The sequence below is a fragment of the Lissotriton helveticus genome, chromosome 9, assembly GCF_964261635.1.
Source record: "Lissotriton helveticus chromosome 9, aLisHel1.1, whole genome shotgun sequence".
Classification (NCBI taxonomy): Eukaryota; Metazoa; Chordata; class Amphibia; order Caudata; family Salamandridae; genus Lissotriton; species Lissotriton helveticus.
Window position 1 is genome coordinate 73,591,019 of NC_136070.1, and position 20,871 is coordinate 73,611,889.

The following is a 20,871-nucleotide window of genomic DNA, read 5'->3' on the forward strand; positions in this document are numbered from 1 at the left end:
CGGGACTCCAGTCTCTGGAAACTCAATTTAGAAGTGTTTGCAGAATTACAATACAGATGGGGTCCATTTTTGGTGGACCTGTTCGCATCCCGGCTGGACTGCCAGTTACCCAGCAAGAAGCCGGATCCGCAAGCAACTGCGACAGACACTTTTCTGCAGGATTGGACTCCGCAGCAGGGGTATGCTTTTTTTCTGTTCACAATGATCACTCAGGCCTCAGCCCAGACCCGTTGACAGCGAGCGGATGTGGTAATGATCACATCGATGTGGAGGTCTCAAGTATGGTTTCTGGAAATTTCCTGGGTTTCTCCAATCCGACTCCCCATGTTTCATCATCTCCTTCTCAATTAGGATCAGCTTCCTCACCAGTTGTTGTTGAAGGGCTCCCTAATGGCTTGGCGGATTACAGGGGAAACTGGTCATCCCAGGCCTTTCGGGACAAGCTGAGGAACTCTTATCTAAGGCATGGGCGGATGGTACCATCTAGAGGTACAAGTCAACTTGGACCCGATCGGCGCATGTCTGCGGATGGGTTAAGTTCTGGTCACCGATGTAGTCCAGGTGTTCAATTGTTTGCGTTTTTAGCGACCGAGGGTTTGGCCTATCGGTCAATCAGCACTTCCCGCTCTGCTATCTCAGCAATCCAAACTCCAGTGGAGGGCGCAATGGTATGGGAACATCCTTTCGTCTGCCAGCTCCTTAGAGGAATTTGATTGTCCCTTCCACTGACACCGCAATACTCAGCAAACAGGTTCTTATCCCATAAGGAGCTTTCAGCCAAACTGGCAATGCTATTCCTTGTATCCTGTAGAAGGCTTTTGGATGTTCGAGCCCTGTATATAACTGGCAGGATTTGTCTCCCCTCTGGAGTATCGTTCACTATTTGTAGGCGTGTGAAGTCCAATCCCAGGACAATCTTGTATTTGTCCTTTCCAGACTCCCCGAAGTTGTACGTGGTACAGTGTCTGAGGAATTCAGAACTCCAGGTGAGAGACAGTTCCTGATTGCTCTGAAGAAACTGTATAAGGTATTGTCTTCTCTCACCAGCGCTGGGTAATGGACGAAGCAGGCATCGATCTGGCCACTTTCAGGTGCATTTTGCCAGAGGAGCCATGTATTCTAAGGTCTGTTCACTTGGAGCAAAACTGGAGGACATTATGAGCACAGCAGATTGGTCCTCAGATTCTACCTTCAAAAGGTTTTACTTCAAGCCGGTGGTGGATATGGCTCATTTGGTGGTGAGCAAGGTTTGAACCAGCATAATCCTCGCCTCTGGTTCCGACATAGAATGAAAATTATTCCTAACAAGAATGTAGGAAAGTTCCAATTCTATTAGGGACACGGAAGGATTAGTTACTTACCTGTAATCCTAGTTCTCTTCCAGGGGTATCCTCATCAAAGTCATAAGCATTAGAATATTCCCGCCCATGCGCGGGACCCTGGAAACACTACATTATATGTGCCCCACATATATATACTTATATATATATATATATATATATATATATATATATATATAAATAAAAACAAGCAATTGCAGCCAAAATAACCATAGAGCTGGATTATGCTGTAAAGAATTTCCACCATACATGAAAACATGCATTAGAAACATGAGAAACAACATCAAAGATTGCTTTGAAACTATTTTAATGCTGAAAAAGCAGTAGAAATTCTTACTATATCCTGAAAGCATAGAAAGCTCCCAGGCTGCATTGCAAACACACAGTCTAAAAGACTGAAAAGCTAACCTGTAGCTGCATGCTACAAAAAAACTGACACCGTGCCTTTAAGGCACTCATGACCCCCAGTATCCCATCATGCCTCAGGGGTGACAGTTGGGTCAGTTGTTCTTTTCGGAGACTGAAAAACCATGGAAACAAATAGGTTAACAATATCTCCAAAGCAATAAAGATCCTTTGCCCGGGGAGGCGGGTGGGTTGCTTATGACTTTGATGAGGATACGCTTAGATCAATAAGAGAGAGAGGACTAGATAGGCTAGGCCGAATCCCCTGAATTATATATGCATGTATCAATAAGGACTAGCTAGTTTAGAAAGATATAGGAGACTCAGATAGGTACGTCAAAAATGCAACAAGAAATAAGGAAAAACACTGTTTTCCTTATAAAGCCCTCACCCACCGACCTAGTCGGTGGCATGCATCATCGGGCCCACCACAGTGGCACCGAGTGTGCCCCGGGTGTGCTTCAACGCCAGGAGACTGCGGAGCTGGTATGTTGCTGAGTGTGTGGTGAAAAGAGTGAGAGAGGTGAGGTTTTAAAAGCTATGCAGGAGGTCCCAGCACCCGAGGGTTGCTTATCTTTAATGAACTGGGCCTCTGCTAGCGGATAAAAAGGCAAGAAGACGTATTGGAGTGCTTGTTATGACCTCCAGCGTCTAGTGCGGTCTACATGTTTCAGCCAGTGCCTTGTTAATTTAAGCTGGCTTTCCTCAGGACCATTTGATATGTGAAAAAGTGCAAAATAAACTTAATTTTAAGTGGTTGTTTGGTCTTTTGGCTATGTGTGGCGCTCGCTAAGGCGCTATAGCTGTTAGAGGGGATTCCCTCAAGCTTGATCGGTTTTATCTTGTAAACAAGCTTCAAGGGTCGCCTGGCAGAGAAAGAGACCGAGTATTTCGGTCTGGTTCCTCCTTGGACCTATTCGTCCTTCCGCGATGCCCGGCGACCCTTGAAGCTTGTTTACAAGATAAAACAGATCAAGCTTGAGGGAATCCCCTCGAACAGCTATAGCGCCGTAGCGAGCGCCACACATAGCCAAAAGACCAAACAACCACTTATAATTAAGTTTATTTTGCACTTTTTCACATATCAAATGGTCCTGAGGAAAGCCAGCTTAAATTAACAAGGCACTGGCTGAAACATGTAGGCCGCACTAGACGCTGGAGGTCATAACAAGCACTCCAATACGTCTTCTTGCCTTTTTATCCGCTAGCAGAGGCCCAGTTCATTAAAGATAAGCAACCCTCGGGTGCTGGGACCTCCTGCATAGCTTTTAAAACCTCACCTCTCTCACTCTTTTCACCACACACTCAGCAACATACCAGCTCCGCAGTCTCCTGGCGTTGAAGCACACCCGGGGCACACTCGGTGCCACTGTGGTGGGCCCGATGATGAAGCATGCCACTGACTAGGTCGGTGGGTGAGGGCTTTATAAGGAAAACAGTGTTTTTCCTTATTCCTTGTTGCCTTTGATGAGGATACCCCTGGAAGAGAACTAGGATTACAGGTAAGTAACTAATCCTTCTCTTCCAGGGGATCCTCATCAATAGTCATAAGCATTAGAATAGAATAGCGAGCCTCACCTCATCTCCCTGCGGGCAAAGGAGTAACAATACAGTAATAACATTACTAAGCTTAGAAAAGCTTGTACAAGCCGCAGGCTACCCAAATAGATTCCTCAAAGAGGCTTGTCCTACTTGAGTATCAGTCCTGGAATCAGATTCTAGGCAGTAATGCATTGTAAAGGTATGAACTGATCTCCAGGTTGCAGCCTTGCAAATCTCTGACATAGGGACATCATGTAAGAAAGCTACTGTTGCCGCTTTCCCCCTAGTAGAGTGAGCTTTAGGTGACAAAAGCAAAGGTTTGCCTGCAAGCTGATAAGCGAATTTAATACAGGAGACGATCCATCTGGAGATGGATCTTTTGGCAGCAGGGAAACCCGTCCTCAGTGGACCATAGTTGATAAACAATTGGTCCGTCTTTCTACTCTCCTTGGTCTTTTCCAAATAAAATGTAAGGACTCTTTTGAGATCTAAAGAGTGCAGCGACCGCTCAGCTGGGGTCGTAGGATTTGGAAAAAAGGAAGGAAGGGAAATAGACTGATTTATATGAAAATCAGAGACAACCTTAGGTAAAAAGGATGGATGCGCTCTCAAGACTACTCTGTTGTGATGGAAAACAGTGTAGGGTTCTTTTGTACACAGCGCCTGTATCTCACTGACTCTGCGCGCTGAAGTAATTGCGACTAGAAAAGCCGCCTTCCACGAAAGGTGTTGCAAGGAAGATCTGTGGATGGGTTCAAAGGGGGGGCCCCATCAACTTAGACAACACAAGGTTTAATTCCCACGGAGGAGAAGGATTTCTCACAGGGGGGGTACACCTTCTTCAACCCCTGTAAGAAGTCCTTGACCACCTCCATCTGGAAGAAGGAGGGCTGAGTAGGAGACTTCCTATAAGCCGTAATGGCTGAGAGGTGCACCCTGATTGAAGCATACTTAAGACCAGATCTCGCTAAGTACAACAAGTAAGGCAGAATCACCTCCTCCTGTGCTGAAGAGGGATCAAAGTGACGTTCTCTGCACCAAAGAAAAAACCTCTTCCACTTAAAAGCATAAGACGTTCTAGTGGAGGGTCGTTTTGCTTCCTTTAAAATGTGCATACAATCAGATGACAAATTTAAATGTCCGTATTGTATGATCTCAGGAGCCATGCTGTCAAGTGCAGTGAGGGAAGGTTGGGATGAAGAATCTTCCCCCCCATCTTGGTCAACAGGTCTGGCCTGCAGGACAGTCTCCTGGGTGGAGACACCGACAGCTGTAGAAGGTCCAGGTACCACCACTGCCGAGGCCAGTCCGGTGCTATTAGGATCATGTCATGCTGGATCTGATGAGTTTGGACACCACCTTCGGAATCAGGGGCAGAGGAGGAAATGCGTAAGCAAATGTCTCTGACCAGTCCATTAAAAGGGCATTCCCCCTTGTCCCTGGACGGTGGAATCTGGATGCGAAGGTGCTGCATTTTGAGTTTTCGTCGTCTGCGAACAGGTCTATTTCTGGACGACCCCAGCGATGGAAAATGTCTGCCACCACCTCGTCGTGCAGCACCCAGTCTGGCTGATCTTCGAAGTGCCTGCTGAGTGCGTCGGCCTTGACATTTAGCTCTCCTGGGAGGTGCACCGCCACTACTGTGAGGTTCCGTGCAAGCAGCCAGTGCCATATGGCTTGTGACTCCAGAGAGAGAGGACGCGATCGAGTTCCGCCCTGCTTGTTCAAGTAGAACATGGTCGTCGTGTTGTCTGTTTGAATCAGAACTGAGTGTGATTCGAGTGCAGGAAGGAAGGACTTCAGAGCCAGATGGACTGCTCGAAGCTCTAGCATGTTGATATGGTAGGTCTGTTCCTTTGTTGACCACCTTCCTTGAATCTGCAGACACCCCATGTGCGCTCCCCAGCCCTGGAGAGACGCGTCTGTGACTATAGACTGTGTTGGGAGAGGTTGATGAAAGAGGCACTCCCACCAGAAGGTTGCGAGGGTGAGTCCACCATTTGATGGAGGTCTTCGTCACCTGGGAAAGATAGATCTTGTCTTCCCAGAGTCCTGTCGACTGATCCCATTGATCCTCCAGAGCTTGCTGCAAAGGTCGCATCCTTAGCCGGGCATGAGGAATTAAGAAGATGCAGGACGCCGTGGAACCCAGCAGAGACGCCACTTGACGCGCTGTTGGATTCTGGGATTGCAGTAGAACTCTGCACTTCAGCTGCATAGACAATAGTCTCTCCTCCGAAGGATACGCTTTTCCTAGTCTTGTATCCAGAACGGAGCCCAGGTAGTGTAAGGACTGGGTCGGTAGCACTACTGACTTCTCCATGTTGACGTGGAGGCCGAGTCTGCGCAATTGTAGCAGGCAAAGGTGTAAGTTGTTCTCTACCTGCTGAGGAGATGGGCCTTTTAGGAGCCAGTCGTCTAGGTATGGATAGACGAAAAACCCTTTTTTGTGCAGGAAGGCTGCCACCACTGCCATGCATTTGGTGAAGACTCTCGGCGCCGACTTTAGTCCGAAAGGCAGGACCCTGTACTGGTAGTGCTTGGTGCCTATCAGAAACCTTAGGAACTTCCGATGCCGCATGGCGATTGGAATGTGGAAGTAGGCATCTTGCAAGTCCATCGAACACATCCAATCTCCTACTTGCAGATGTGGGCATATTTGATGAAGAGCAAGCATGCGGAACTTCTCCTGGACTACGTTCTTGTTCAGAACACGAAGATCTAGGATAGGCCGGAACTTGTTTTCCTGATCCTTTTTGGGGACAAGAAAGTATCTGGAGTAGACTCCTTTTCCCCTTTGAGAGGGAGGCACTTCTTCTATGGCTCTTTTTTGAAGAAGAGACTTCACCTCTTTTCGGAGCAGATCTAGTTGGTGTGGACGACCTTTCTTTGGGGGAATGTCCTGTTGAGGCGCACTGAAACGAAGAGCATATCCATTGTGCAGTGTATTCAGCACCCACCGATCGTTCGTGATGCTGTTCCACTCTTCCAGATGTTTTGAAACACTTCCTCCCACTGGAGTGGGTAACGGCGCCAGAGGAAGCCAGAGCTCATTGTTTTCCTCCTCTAGTCGAAGTAGAGGACTGTTGGTGACCTCCTCTACCTCGGTTGGCTTTACCACCTCGAAACTGGGTCTTGCCCTGCGTTTTGTTCTGGGACCACTGAGGGGTTTGAACCCTCTGTTGAGCCCCTCTGCCTCTGTTGGACTTGAAACGGCGTTTGAACGCTTTCTTTTTTTCTAGGCCGACTGCCTTGACGGTGTCGAGTTCGGCTTTCATACGACTCATTTCGTCATCCGTGTGCTGTCCAAAAAGAGATTTGCCGGTAAACGGGAGGTTCAGAATGAGTTGTTGCGCATCAGGCTTGAGGCCTGTCAGGCGCAGCCACGAAGAACGTCTAGCACATACCCCATGGACATAGGTATGCCCCGCCAATATCGCTCCATCTGCAGCAGTGCTAATCAACTGATTAGCCACAAGACTTCCTTCTGTTAGGGTCTCCTCGAAGTCTTGCTGGTCCTCCTTAGGCAATTTGGATTTAAAACGTTCCATTGAGTCCCACAAGGCTCTGTCATATCTGCCCAAAAGAGCAGCCGTGCTAGAAACCTTCAGTGTCGAAGCGGCAGAACTACAGACTTTGCGGCCCCACGAGTCTTGTAACTTGCTGTCCTTATCAGGCGGCGTTGAGGAGTAGGGAGAGACTGAGTGGGTCTTTCTTGCCGCCGCAACCACTACCGGGTCGGCGGGAGGATCTGCTTTCACAAAAATCGCATCAGAGGGTGCAGCTTTATACTTCTTCTGAATCCGAGCCGGAAGCGCTCTTACTGATGTTGGGGCCAAGAATACATCATTGACAGGGTCCATGATCCCTGGAACCAATGGTAACACTGGTCGAGAAACCGACCTTTGGTGAAGGGTTTCAAAAATCACTGTTGTGGATACCTGTGGAACAGACATCTCGATGCCTAATTTCAGAGCACCCCTCTGCAGGACATCATGGTAGGTGTTAATATCGTCCACCGGGGAAATCCTAGAGATAGGGCTATCCACTAAGGTAGGAGAGTAATCCCGAGTGGAAGAGCGTTTAGATGAAGAAGAAGAAGTAGCTGGTGTCCGAGCTCTTCTTTCTCGTGATCTTCTGACTGGTACCTCCTGTCTAGGGGAACGGTCGCGTCTCTTTTCGTGAGAACTTCCTGAACGCTCTTCTCGTGCAGGGGAACGAGATGCAGCTTGTTTCGCAGGCGATCTTTCTTTGCGCCTGGGAGGGCTGCGTCTATCAACTTCGTCAACAAGTCTTTGCAGTGGAGATCTGTGCACTGGGCTGACATATTCCTGCATCCGTCTTATGGCCCCCGAGTCTCGCCAATGGTGCAGAGGCCTATTCCATCTGGGAGACAACTGTATAACCTCATTGGAAGGTCTGCGGGAAGGACTTCTAGATCTGCGAGCACTTCTGGATCTTGAACTGGAAGAACCAGAAGAATGACGGGAGGCTGATTTAGTCACTAGTATCATAGAAACCTCCCTGGTTCCTCGTTCAAGGTGTCTCGACGTCGATCTGGATCGTTCATTCCTCGACTTCGAACGATGATGGTGATCCCTCGACGTCGACCGGTGTTTCGCCACCGTCGACGGAGCCCTTTCCCTTGGAGCCAACTGTTTCTGTGGCGTCGATGGAACAGGCGATCTCGACGTCGTAAGCCTCCGACGTGAGGAATGGTCTCTCGACGTCGACCGGCATGGTGTTGCCGACGACGGAGTTGTCTTTGACTTGGAATGTCTATGTGACGTCGGCGGAGGGGTATTGGTCGCCCTCGACGCCGAACGATGACACGACTGCAAAGATGTCCTTCTCGACGACGAAGGACTCCGGGCTCTCTACGTCGGTCGCGTAACCTGCGACGACGGAGGTGAGCCAGCTTTCGACGCCGAACGTCGTGATGACGACGAAGGCGGAAGCTCCTTACCCCTCGACACCGACCGTCGCCTGGTTGACGTCGGCGGAGGTTTAACGCCCCTCGACGCCGGTCGCCGCCTGGTTGACGACGGCGGAGGCGTCCTATCTCTCGACGCCGATCGTCGCCGAGTTGACGACGGCGGAGGGTCTTGACATCTCGGCGAAGACATACCTGATCTTCTTGACGGCGAGCCCGCCGTCGACGGTGATAAATGACGTTTTTTCGACGAATGACCCACCGAATGCTCCTTTCTCAGCGCCGAGCCCGACGCTGAAGCTGCAGGACGAGAAGACTCGCCCTTTGAAGGTTCTCTGGACCTCTTGGAGCTCTTCTTGGTTGGGGACCTCCCTCTAGAAGACCTATGGGCAAGCCCATAGACACGAATCCTCTCTCTGTCTTTTAAAGTTCTGGATGACCGAGACTCACAGTGAGGGCAGGTCCTAGGGTGATGATCTTCAGGTAAGCACAGGATGCATACCTCATGGCTGTCCGTCATGGCCTTCTTCTTGCCACAAGAAGGGCATTTGTCAAAAAGGGCAGGCATTTTCAAAAGAAAAAGCTTACCAACAAGAGAAAACCTACTTGACAAGATGAAAAACGTCGAAGTAGGATCAAAAAAGTAGAAATCTGAGAGAATTTTCTGTCAGAAAGTAGAAAAATAGTGGAGCTGTGAATCCAGGATCCTTCCTGAAGGAGCCGGAAAGAACAACTGACCCAACTGTCACCCCTGAGGCATGATGGGATACTGGGGGTCATGAGTGCCTTAAAGGCACGGTGTCAGTTTTTTTGTAGCATGCAGCTACAGGTTAGCTTTTCAGTCTTTTAGACTGTGTTTGCAATGCAGCCTGGGAGCTTTCTATGCTTTCAGGATATAGTAAGAATTTCTACTGCTTTTTCAGCATTAAAACAGTTTCAAAGCAATCTTTGATGTTGTTTCTCATGTTTCTAATGCATATGTTTTCATGTATGGTGGAAATTCTTTACAGCATAATCCAGCTCTATGGTTATTTTGGCTGCTATTGCTTGTATATATATATATATATATATATATATATATATATATATATATATATATATATATATATATATATATATATATGGGGCACATATAGTGTTTCCGGGGTCCCGCGCATGGGCGGGAATATTCTAATGCTTATGACTATTGATGAGGATCCCCTGGAAGAGAAGTGAGGATTATCCTACCTGTTAAGAGGTTTCTCTTCAAGAAGCCCACCCTATACAGCAAGTAAAATATTTTCCATATGATATATCGTAATAATGTTGGGAACTTTATGAAATCCTGTTAACAATGATCTTCGGATAAGGTCAAGTACTGTCTCTTTACACAAAGAGAAAGACCCATACCGATTCCTTTCTTTGCTCATAGGATCGTATGGGACTAAACAAGATCATTGAGGATGGTGCTAAGGCTTGACTTGCACGACGAAAGAGGAAGGCTCAACATGGAGAAAGGACTATTACAGATGATGGAGGAGCCTGATTGGTTAATGTTATAGACTACCACAGTAATGTGATTGGTTGTGATTTCAACCCAGTCCCAGAGACTCATGGAACTGGTTGTTTTCCGTTTTTTTCCAAGGTTAAAAAAATGGCTGCTGTAATAAAAGAGAAGGGAGTTGTAAGCATAATCCTCACCTCTGTGTTCTTAATAGAATTTAAACGTACCAACACAATATTCTGAGCAATATTTTTCATTCATTCTTACATCATCATAAACTTTATTTTCGATCACTAAGATCATAAAAGTACAACACGCAAATATTACACATACATGAGTATACATACAATCATGCCAAAAATGGATCAAAGTATAAATGTACATTACAGAAAGGTCTCAGGACGACTACATCAAAAGATAAGTCAAAACATGTTAGCAGCAAGATAAATGTAAAAGAACTATACATTATCTCAGGTTATGCCATATGATAATCTTGCACATAGGTTTAATGGACGAACCCATCAAAATGATTACAGGCCCCTAGAGATCAATAGCTGCTTGCAGGAATCCATTTGATTTAATTTTCTGCCTACAGACGAATAGCCTTCTGCATCCTCCAAGACCAATGAAAAGCTAAATATGCAGAATCCCTTTACAAACAACCTTTAAAATCTAGGCTCACATCATTTGGTATCGCAGTAAAGCTAAGAGGAATACCTACGATTCGAGGTTACAAAGTCTGCAGCACACCACAAGAGTGACCACCCTTTGACTTTATTTGTATATGAAAGAAAATCAATAAGACAATATATGAACACAATTTGTAAAAATATTTTACATCTTTTTTGAGGAAAAAGATTGACAATAGTTGATGTATTTTAAGTTGCTTTACTATTTTAGGGTTAAAGCAATGTATTTAAATATTTGAGCAGTGAAAAACCATAAACAAATCTGAATACATTTTGACTTTGGTACACATCAGCATTATAATTAGTTCACAGAAGACGCCAAGCGCTTCCCACATTTTACAGGTTCTCAATTGGACAGGTCAGTGTTAAACTGCAGTTCAGAGTCCGTTTTGACATTTCTTTTTCAGTGTCTGAAACTTCAATCTCAGTGGAAGCAGAAAAATAAAATTAGCAGGACACAGCTTGGCATTTGGTTCTTTAAAAAAGTGCATTGGGGTTTAACCGAGGGAAATGTCTGGGCAGGAAAACCAATGGAAAGGATTCATTTTTTCCATTTTGGAAGAAATAGGAGGTCACATGGTACTTCTTACCCACATATTTGAAAGTGCTGGATAAACGTTCTATTTTTTTTTCATCTGCTTAGGAAAATTATTTTGTAAAATGTACACTTGGTTTTATCTCTTCAACATTTTTTGGAGTCGATCGACCCCACCGCCGCAAATACCCCTGTTGATAGGGTCTGGCTTGCTTGGAAGACCATGAATTATAGAATGTTTCAAGAGTGCCCCTTCAGAGCTACCCGTGGAATAAGTTTCTTTTTTTTAGCCATTTGATCTGGAAATGTACTAAAAAATGCACCAGTTGATCTCTTTATTTTCTATAAGTTCTCAGGATAGAAAGTCAGATTCTCTTGGGATTGGAAAGAGTTAGACTCTTGGATTACACCTAGAACTCTGAAAGTTCAACAGCTGTAAGTGAATCACTAAACTTAAAGGTAAAATACGTTATGCTGCAAAAAAAAACAAAAAAACACTTACCTATATTTTATACAACTATTTGATCAGCAAATGTTTACCTAGAAGGACAACTGAGATTTAAACCTCTACAGAGGAGAACAAACAAACTATTACCTTAACTGGAAAGCTGCATTTGCCAGTTCGAACGGATTCTTCATCTGTTTGCCATTGGTGCGGCCTACTTGCCTCTGGTACAAATGCATCTTTCTTTCGTCGGAAGCTTTGCCTTAATTTGTTCATTTCTTGGGTGCCATGTTGGAAATGAAAAAACACAGGAAAGGGAATTAAGACAAGGGACTGGACAGGTGGAACTCTCTCTCTACTGTTGTGACAAAAGATATAGGAAATAAATACAACATTAATGTTTGGCTTATTGACAAGAAACAATTGGAGTGATTTCTTTTTTGATTATAAAAAGTATTTATTGATTTTCAAACGGCGAACAGGAAGATGGGGTGAAAGGGGGAGGTGGAAGCATACCTTACAAATAGCAAAGCATCATGAGATAGTGACATTCAGGCATGTACAGTGGAGTTCGTACTGGAAAAGGTAGCTGCAGTAGCTTACATCAAGAAGACACAAAAGCACAGGTCATGCAGAGATAGGTCCGTTCTGCCACACGGGAGATCTTGGCGGAATGTCACTCCCCAACGAGAGGCATCTCCCGGAGTCGGTGGGGCTGCCACCGCCTCAGACTCTACAGCCGCATCCCGCATCTACAAATACAGAGCGAGTGGGGCCCAGATGCCTCTAGGCCAGGAGTGCACCGGTATACGTTCCCAACAGTGAGACAGCTGTTCCTGGCAACACGTAGCGTCCTGCAACCGGTCAGAGATCTTGGGTGGAGGCAGTCTCCCGCATTGCTTGAAATGGAAACATAGAAGTGCAGGTACTCTGTACCAGAGTACCTATTTGTTTCTGAGAAGTGCCGGTACCCTCCAATTAAAAGTATTATATCCCTCTTGAGAAGTGCCGGTACTCTCCCTCTCAAAATAAATAAGTGCAGGTACTCCGTACCGGACAGTACCAGCCCATTTAAAGCACTGGTCTCCCGCAGTTTAGGCAGTAGAAGCAGTATCGCAGTGAGGCGCAGAGACTCGGAGGGACCCCCTTGACATATCCCAGGAGGGCCACCATCGGCGTCTGCTGAGGAAGGTGACCGATTATCTGGGCCATCTCGGCGCATACACTGGACCAGAAACAGTCCCAGGCTAGATGTAGGAAAGTGGTCTGCGGAGCAGCACATTGCAAGTCCCATCCTGCGCAGCTAAACGGATGTACAATAAGGACATTGAAGTGGATAAGGCGCAGTGTATAGTTCAGGGGTAAGGCCTTAGATTGGGTGCAGTGATGGAGGAGGCGGGGATCTGTGTCCGCTGCCCAGACAGCACGAGCTCCAGGGTCACATCCTGGCGCCTTTTCCTTCATCGCGGTGTACAGATGAGAGATTAGCTTGCATGGGGAGGGACTGACAATCAGATGTTCTAGATCTAGAGCATAAAGCATGGGAGGAGCCGCTGGCAGCGTGCTGTGTAGAGCCACATGTAGAGCACAGCTGGTGTAAAAGGACCACGAGTGCAGTGGGTGGGGGTGGGGTGGGGGGGGGTAAATGTCAGTGCCAGGAGAGAGGAAGTTCTGGGCTGGGTACAGATCACCAAATATGAGGAGTCCCAATCGCTTAGCACGCCGGCATGCCCCCCTCATCAGTCAGCATGGGGAAGAAGGTATTTGGGGCAAGTGGCTTGCAGGGTGCATTTGGCAGCAGATGTGTGCTCACCTTAATAGTTCATGTCAGGCCCAGCAGACACAGACAATTGTGTCGCTCTGAGCATGAGGAGGTCTGTGTCTAAAATAGCACCATAATCAGGGGACAAGGGCTGCTTGATTAGTCTCCACCGCAGTGTGTGGTTGAAGTGAGGTAGGGAGAAATTAATGAATTAGACATGTGCAAGTAGGATGTCAGGGCTTCAAGGCCGCCTTGCTGAAAGGACAATGTGAAGGTTTCCAATGCTACCCTCGGCAGTTTACCCACCCAGGTCAGGGACACGAAGTTCAAACAAAGGGGCACATGCATCAAGCTATTTTGTGATCGCAAACCGTGCGAATCGCAAAAAAGGGCAGTTTGCGATCGCAAAATAGCCCAAAGCAATACCTATTTTGCGATTCCCAAAATAGCGAATCCTTATTAGCGATTCCCTATTTCTGCCTCGCAAAGCAATGCATTTAAATTCGCAAATCGCGAATAAATAGAGAATCGCAATTTAGCACTTTCAAAACTACCATCTAATCTATTCAGGTGGTAACCAGGTGAAATCAATCAAAGCAGGTGGGAACCTCTGGCAAATGATATAAACAGGCCCAGAAGATCTCACAATGTTTCACAAATGGCAGCGCTCAACGTCATGGCTAAGAGGATGAGGCTAGGAGGAGCAGCTCAGAGCAGGAGGATACAGGAGCGCATATTTAGAGTGCACGTTACTTTGTTGGGGCAGACAGAGGAAGAGATATATGACAAGTATAGGTTAAACACAGACATGATAGCTGAATTAGATCCCATACTGCAGCGTCAGACTCACAGGACACATGCCATCCCCACTTATGTGCAGGTCCTATGTTTACTGCACCTCCAAGCGTCAGGTAGCTTCCAGGGTGTAATAGCTGCAGCCGGAAGTATATCACAAAGTGCCCTATCGCGCTTTTTCAATTCATTCCTTGACTACATGTTGACCACGATACACCACCACATAAGCTTTCCTTCAACACCACAGGAATCGCAGCAAACAAAATAGATTTCTAACAGGGAGCCCAATTTCCCCACGTAATCGGTTGCATTGATGGGATGCATGTAGCCATTCGTCCCCCGTCAGGGAATGAGTACATTTACAGGAACAGAAAATCATAACATTCACTGAATATACAAGTCATTTGCAATTCCAAAAACATTAACTGACATAGTGGCTAGATTCCCTGGCAGTACACGTGACTCATACATATTCCGACACACTGGCATACACACTCGTCTCCTTGGGGAAGAATTCGGTGAAGGATACCTGCTTGGTAAAAATATGTTACAATGTCTTGCATACTCTGGGCACATGGTGACAAATAGCAGTGAGTAATCTGTTTATTCCAACCCTGTAGGTGACAGCGCATACGCTGAACGCTCTTACATCCTGACGACATACCTCAACCAAAGTACCCCAAGTGAGTAGCGTTACAATGTAGCGCACATCACCACCCGCAACGTCAGAGAGCACCTTTGGCCTACAAAAAAGTAGGTTCTGCTGCCTCCACAACTGGCGGTGCATTGCAGTAAGGACCAGATACCTGCTGCAAAAGTGTGGCCACTTGTGCCATGTTGCACAACTTTGCGAACTGTCTGACAGTGATCCTGAGGAAGACAACCGGCTAGGGCAACCACCACAAGCAGCACGCGGGCCGAGCGCAGCTGAGGGGAGACAGACGTGCAGAAATAACAGCATTATTTTTAAGGTGGATAATGACGAAACAAGACACTACATGGTTCCATTGCCATTTTGATTTATTCAAAAAAGAATTAGCGGAGGTTCTGTTAATGCACACATACCAAGCTGAAAATGTGCACAATGTAAGTATGAACGCAATAGGCTGACTTTGCCATGGCACCTGTACATCAGCCCAGACAAATTCGGATTATGGTTACCTCACCAAATGAAATTCTGTGGTCATGTCCACACTATTTACGGCGGCCACGCACTCCCATTGTCCGAACATGGTGCTCTGACACATCCTAATCTGAGAACTCTGATGCAGGAATATTCCTTGTGCTGCGCCTCCTGCATTCGGTCACTGGAACCATGTTGCTACTGAGGCTGGAGGCATCCTCACTATCCCCTCCACCCATGACACTACTGGCAGCAACTGTAGTAGTTTGCATTTGCTCCACAGCATTGGTGACCTGTATCAGTCCCATGCCACATCACCACAGCAATGTGTAATTTCAACCTGCATGCCTACTGCTAGTCGGGACAGTTGTACTGTTGTGGAGCTTAGGCGGTTGATGGCCCTGGTGTAGCCATTCATACGGCCAAGGAATTGCTATTGTTTTTGCAGTGGGTCACGTGGTCTTCTTGCATCACTTTGCATAACTCCTTGAGTGCCTGTGTCATGTCACCAAAGTGTTGTGTGGTATCCCGCTGACCTTCCTACACAGCTGTTTAATGCGATCACTCATCTCTCCCATGTTCCTTGTAAGAGATGAAAGGTGTGCATGTATTGAACGCATGTGTTTGCATTGCAGGCGCTGTACTCTCAACATTGCGTTCTCCAGCCCAGCAAATTACGTTGAACTGTCACCTTCAACAGCGCTCAATTGTGCACCTCCCCTGCGCCTCCTGATGCGGATATTTCTATTTCGATCCAGGACACATGGTCTTGATGCGGGTGTCTGCCCAGACTATGCTGTTGTAGGGTCAGGTTGGCTATCCTCTTTCATTTCGAATGCAGGCAATGGTGGGAAAGTGATCCTGCGTCTTATGGGTGCAGGTGTTGTGGGTGACGAAGACACTGAGATGTCTTCTGATGACTGTGGCTCACTTTCCAGGTGTGCATGACCTTCACGGTCATCTGACTCCCGCGCAGATGCATCGGTGATGTGAAACAGTGCAATTTCAGTTTTCAAAAAAGGACATGTATTTCATCTTGCACTTAGTATCATCATATTTAGTAATTTTTCAAATTAATACTTGTGTAGAGATTAAACTTGCTTGTCAAAATTGATTGCACCTATGCTGGTTTGCTTCCCACTTGCCTTTCCAATTGGATTTGCTGACAGCTATTCCCAAATGCTTTTGTGTGTTACAAGTAAAATATGATCTGGATATTATTTGCTACACTAACCCGGATCTGACTTACGGATTTTGTTTAGTTAATCTAGCATTGTATGGCCATTTGCATGCATCTTACCTTTGGAAGTACTGGGCGGTGCAGAGGACTCGATAAACATCACTTGAACAATAGCCTCAGGCTGAAGGGTCGACTCCACCAGGTCCTCTAAGGCTGTGGGTGCTGTTTCTGTGGATGGTCCTCCTGCAGTTTTTTTTAGCATCAGCTAGTCTTGCAGCAACCCTTTCCTTGACCCAGCTCCGCAGGCCATACCACCGCTTGCACAGATCCGGATTGGAGCGCTGAGCTGATTTTTGATTGTATTCCCAGCCATAATTTTCTATTTTCAGACTCCGGGACATGCAGTGACTCTTTGCCAAAAAGTTTCTCATGGCTCTTCACAACTTCCGCTATGAGGATTTCCAGCTCCTTTTCACTGAACTTCAGCTTTCTTTTCCTCTCCTTCTGTGGTGTTTCTGATGCCATGCTGGGTAATTGCACAGGTTCTGCAGTCCCAAAAAGCTTCCTAGTGTTGTTCTTCTGCAGTCTGCCTCCTCCTCCTCCTCCTCCCTCTCAGTACACAGGTAACAGCATGTGATGACTTACTTCCTGCCTGTGACATCATCCTGCATCTGATTTACGGATTCACTATTAGTGATTCTCTAATAGCTTAGTCACTAAAATAGAGACTCGCTATTATGAAATCGCTAATAGCGATTGCGATTAATACCGATTCGCAAAAAATGTGCGATTAACTTGATGCATTGAGGTTAGCGATTACAAAATTGCAATTCAGTAATAATCGCTATTTGGGAATCGCAAATATTTATTTTGATGCATGTACCCCATAGGGACTATTCAGCACCCTTGCCTGACAATAGTAGGCAGGAGTGGCAGAAGGTGGTTAGCTATTAGTTTGGCAAATATATCATCAATGTTTATCGCAGACAGTGGCCAATAAGAGTCATACCTTTCTGCCGGCTTGGCAGGTTTCAGAATAGTTACGATGACAGCTTCACGTAGTGAGGGGGTGGAGCTGGTCCGAGGGCAAAGAGTCGTCATACATTGCCAATAGGTGAGGTCAAGAAACAAAGCGTATTCTTTGTAGAATAATGTGATGAGCCCATCTAGAACCAGCACCCAGTCACCGGACATGCTCTGAATGACCTGCACTATTTCCCCTCTCGTAAAGAGGACATCCAAATACAAGTGGTGCGCGTTGTGGAGTTACAAGAGTTGGAGCGTGTCCAGGTATGTGTCTAAAACCTCCGAGTCAGGGGCATGAGTGGCAGTGTACAAGTTAAAGTAGGTGGACGTCATGACTTGCACTCTCTCATCTGACCTGGTGTGGAGTGCCTGTTGGTTGTCCAAGAGTTCTGGGATATATGAGTCGACCCAGGATTTAAGAAGACGACCCACCAGCATCTTGCAGGATCCATCTCCTTTGCAATAGTGACGCACCACCGCCTCCCTACTTAGGCAGTGGTTTTACCTGAGTCGCCTCCTCGGCATATTCTGACAATTTTACCCTGAGCGCAGCAATGATCAATGATCTATGAGGTATTCGTGGTGTAGAATACCAATTCTAGCACGCAAATGTCGGATTCTAGCTTGCTGCGTTGTGTACGGATTGCGCTGAGGATGCCAGATTGTTTTGCGAAAGATACCTCGTGGGGCCTTGAGAAGTTCCTCCCGAAACACCGCATCACATAGTGCATTTGGAATCACATAGTGCGATTGGGGTGAGCTTCCAGGTGAAAGACCGATGGGGGGCATTGGGGATAGTGAGTTCTAGCAGGACCAGGCTGGTCCGAAAGGATTTGGGGGCGATGGGTCACATTTGCAATTCAGGCTAGGGCGTTATGTGAGGAATCAATAGTCTATGCAAGACATTGTGAGGTGATGCAGGTACCTTCAGTGCCATGGAAGTCGAAGGCCCGAAACGTCACACAAACTCTAATGATGGAGTCCAATTGAGCCACAGTGCCCGGATGGGGTCTCAGAGAGGCCCTGAATCGATCGACAGTGTGGTCTAAGATGACAATGAAATCACTTCCCTAAATAATCGTGCTAGGCCCCAGTGTGGATAGTAAGCACCGGTGCTCTGTGAAGAATTCCGAGCTATCTGTGCTGTGGCCATATATGGAGGCCAATATTACTGGAAAGTTATGTAGGATGCCCTAAATAAGAAAAAATCTGCCTTCCGAGTCTAGGAAAGTATGTTGTGTGCACCAGTGTAGTCCCTTACATAGGAGAATGCCCATGCAACGTGCATAATTAGAATATAGATAGGCATGTGACTCAGAGAACCAGCCAGCCCGAAGACAAGAAGCGGTTGCCTAAGTCAGATTTAGCTCCTGGAGGAAACATGTGTCATTGTAAGGTCAGTTGAGGTACGCATGTACTGGTTGCACCTGTAGTGCCAGAGGCACTCCCATAAATTGGGACCACGTGATGACCTTTGACTACCATTATTTTAATTCACTTTAGGTTTTTTCTTGAATGTACATCAGTTTTCCTGCATGTGCTTTTTCCCTTGAAGATTACTTTCATGTCTTCTTGTAGCTGCAGAAGGGAATTGCTTTCACAGAGTAGAACAGCCTTGCCAGGAACAGAACGAGTGGGATGTGCACTTGAAAGCATGAGAGAGAGAGACGTGTGGAATGTGCGTCTCGGTCTCGGAGTGTAGTGTTATGAGCAGTGGTGCATTATATTGTACATTGGGAGTAGTGCTATAGGCAGTGATGCACAAATGTGCACTGTGTTGTACATTGGGAAGTATTATGAAGTTCTTACTGTTGGCTTTGACATGCCCTCATGCCATCTTGAATTCTGACTCTGTCTAGCTTGAGCATTGCGCACACAGGCAGGCCCCCAGATTACTCAAGTTGTTTAGGTTATTCACGTTCAATGTTGTTTTCTGTACTTTTGGAGACTTTCGTAAGCTTCACTGAGATAATGTGTGGAATGTGTGCTTGGTACCTTTCAGGGCAGAAATTGTTGTTTCCAGAGAAATGTGTGGAATTTACAGCTTTGTCTCGGAGTCAAACTACAGGGGCCTGGCCAGCTTCTGTCTTGACATTGACACAGACCAGTATGGTCAGCTCAGATTTTCCTAACAGAAGAAAGGGAGTGAAGTTTCTAAAACCTTCTCCTCTGGTTGAGTAAAAGGTATTAAAGGCTGGAAATCTTGGCACCCAGACGGGTGCTCGCTTGTGGAGCAGACATGTTGCCACAGGGAACTTGTTTTTAGGGTCCCGATCGAACCTTCCTGCCTGGATGTCAAGGGCTCCTCCAGCCAAGTTGGTAAAAATGCAGAGAGAAAGCGATCGGTGAGGTGTTTTCTTAGGATTACTGATATTGTGATGTGTGAGTGGGTCTGTGTGCACATTCAGGTCTACAGTGATTATAATCATCTGATGTATTTAGTGTATATATCTTTTAGATTTTTTGCAGTGGACGTCCATACGGTTATGTGCTTGTATTTTATTCCATGCATTTTATTCCATGCATTTAATCGCTGCATTTGCCTACTTATAAGTGTGTTATTATTGCTTGCACAAAAATATATATCTCTATATACATTTGAATGTTGTTCATTTGACATCTGGGAAATCCTTTTTGTTAGAGAGTATTGCACAAATAAAACTCCATGCTTTATTCTTAAAACAGTATTTTGATGTGCCTTATTTTATGAGACTGAAATCCCTTTCCTGATGTTTTTATTGCTTCGCCGTGTTTGTGCTTCTGTGTGGTAGTCCAGTATTTTATATTATTTGGGAGGGCGAAGCAATACAGAAGCTTACACTGGTCGGTGAGTCCTCGGATATTCCAGGTCAAGCAGTCAATGGATGTCACGGTCTTCACAGGGTGAGAATAAGAGCATCCAGGGCAGCACCAGAGATCTCCATCTCTAGTTTGTTGCCATTAGGAGAAGGACAGCTACATTGTGTCAGGTAAGGTATGAAGAAGAACACAAAGGAAACACAACAACCAAAGACCCACACGTCACCCACTTCAACCCCCCCCACCACCACTACTGGTTGAAATGATCCATTCCACCATCCACCTAAACTAATAAACAATGCAACACATTGAGAGTTATCCCAGGGGGAAAATAAAGGACCTTGCGGACACCCCAGGCAGCGGTAGTCTGGGTGGCTTAACAGAGCCGAGAAGAACCCCTGTAGGGGTCAGTGAAAGTAGTCCAACAGGAAAAACGAGTGGCAGCCATGAGCCAATTATGGGATCGTCACCCCCTGTTTTGAAACAATGAAGGCATCAGTACTGCGAAGGGTAGGTAGAGGTGGGTGAGCTACGATCTCACCCACAACAGAGGAACAACGCAATGCAAAAAAATCAGATGTTAGATCTCTAGTCATTGTCACTGAGGCGGCCATCCCCATAATTTGCGTGATCAGTTGAAGCAGCCATCTTGGCCATGGCCAGGCGTCGCGAAAGCTTCATGGCGGCCATGGGATCCGTAAAGTGTTTTTTTTCTGTCCAGTTTACTTAGCAATTTTCCCGGTTAGAGCAGAGAGTACAGAATCTCAGTTTCTGGACGAAACGTTTCACCGGGAGGAACTCTTGACAGCCAGCC

General features: G+C 46.4%; 1 protein-coding gene across 8 annotated transcripts in view; it reads right to left on the reverse strand.

The window, feature by feature from the left end:
• The window catches only part of NUMB (NUMB endocytic adaptor protein), a 336,147-nt gene that overhangs the window by 126,519 nt on the left and 188,757 nt on the right, over positions 1–20,871 (reverse strand). For all 8 annotated transcript variants that reach the window (XM_078659507.1, XM_078659504.1, XM_078659509.1 and 5 more), the window contains one exon: positions 11,523–11,650. In XM_078659507.1, the coding sequence (XP_078515633.1) occupies positions 11,523–11,648 (126 nt within the window). In that variant the 5' untranslated portion in view covers positions 11,649–11,650. The remainder of the gene's footprint in view (positions 1–11,522; positions 11,651–20,871) is intronic.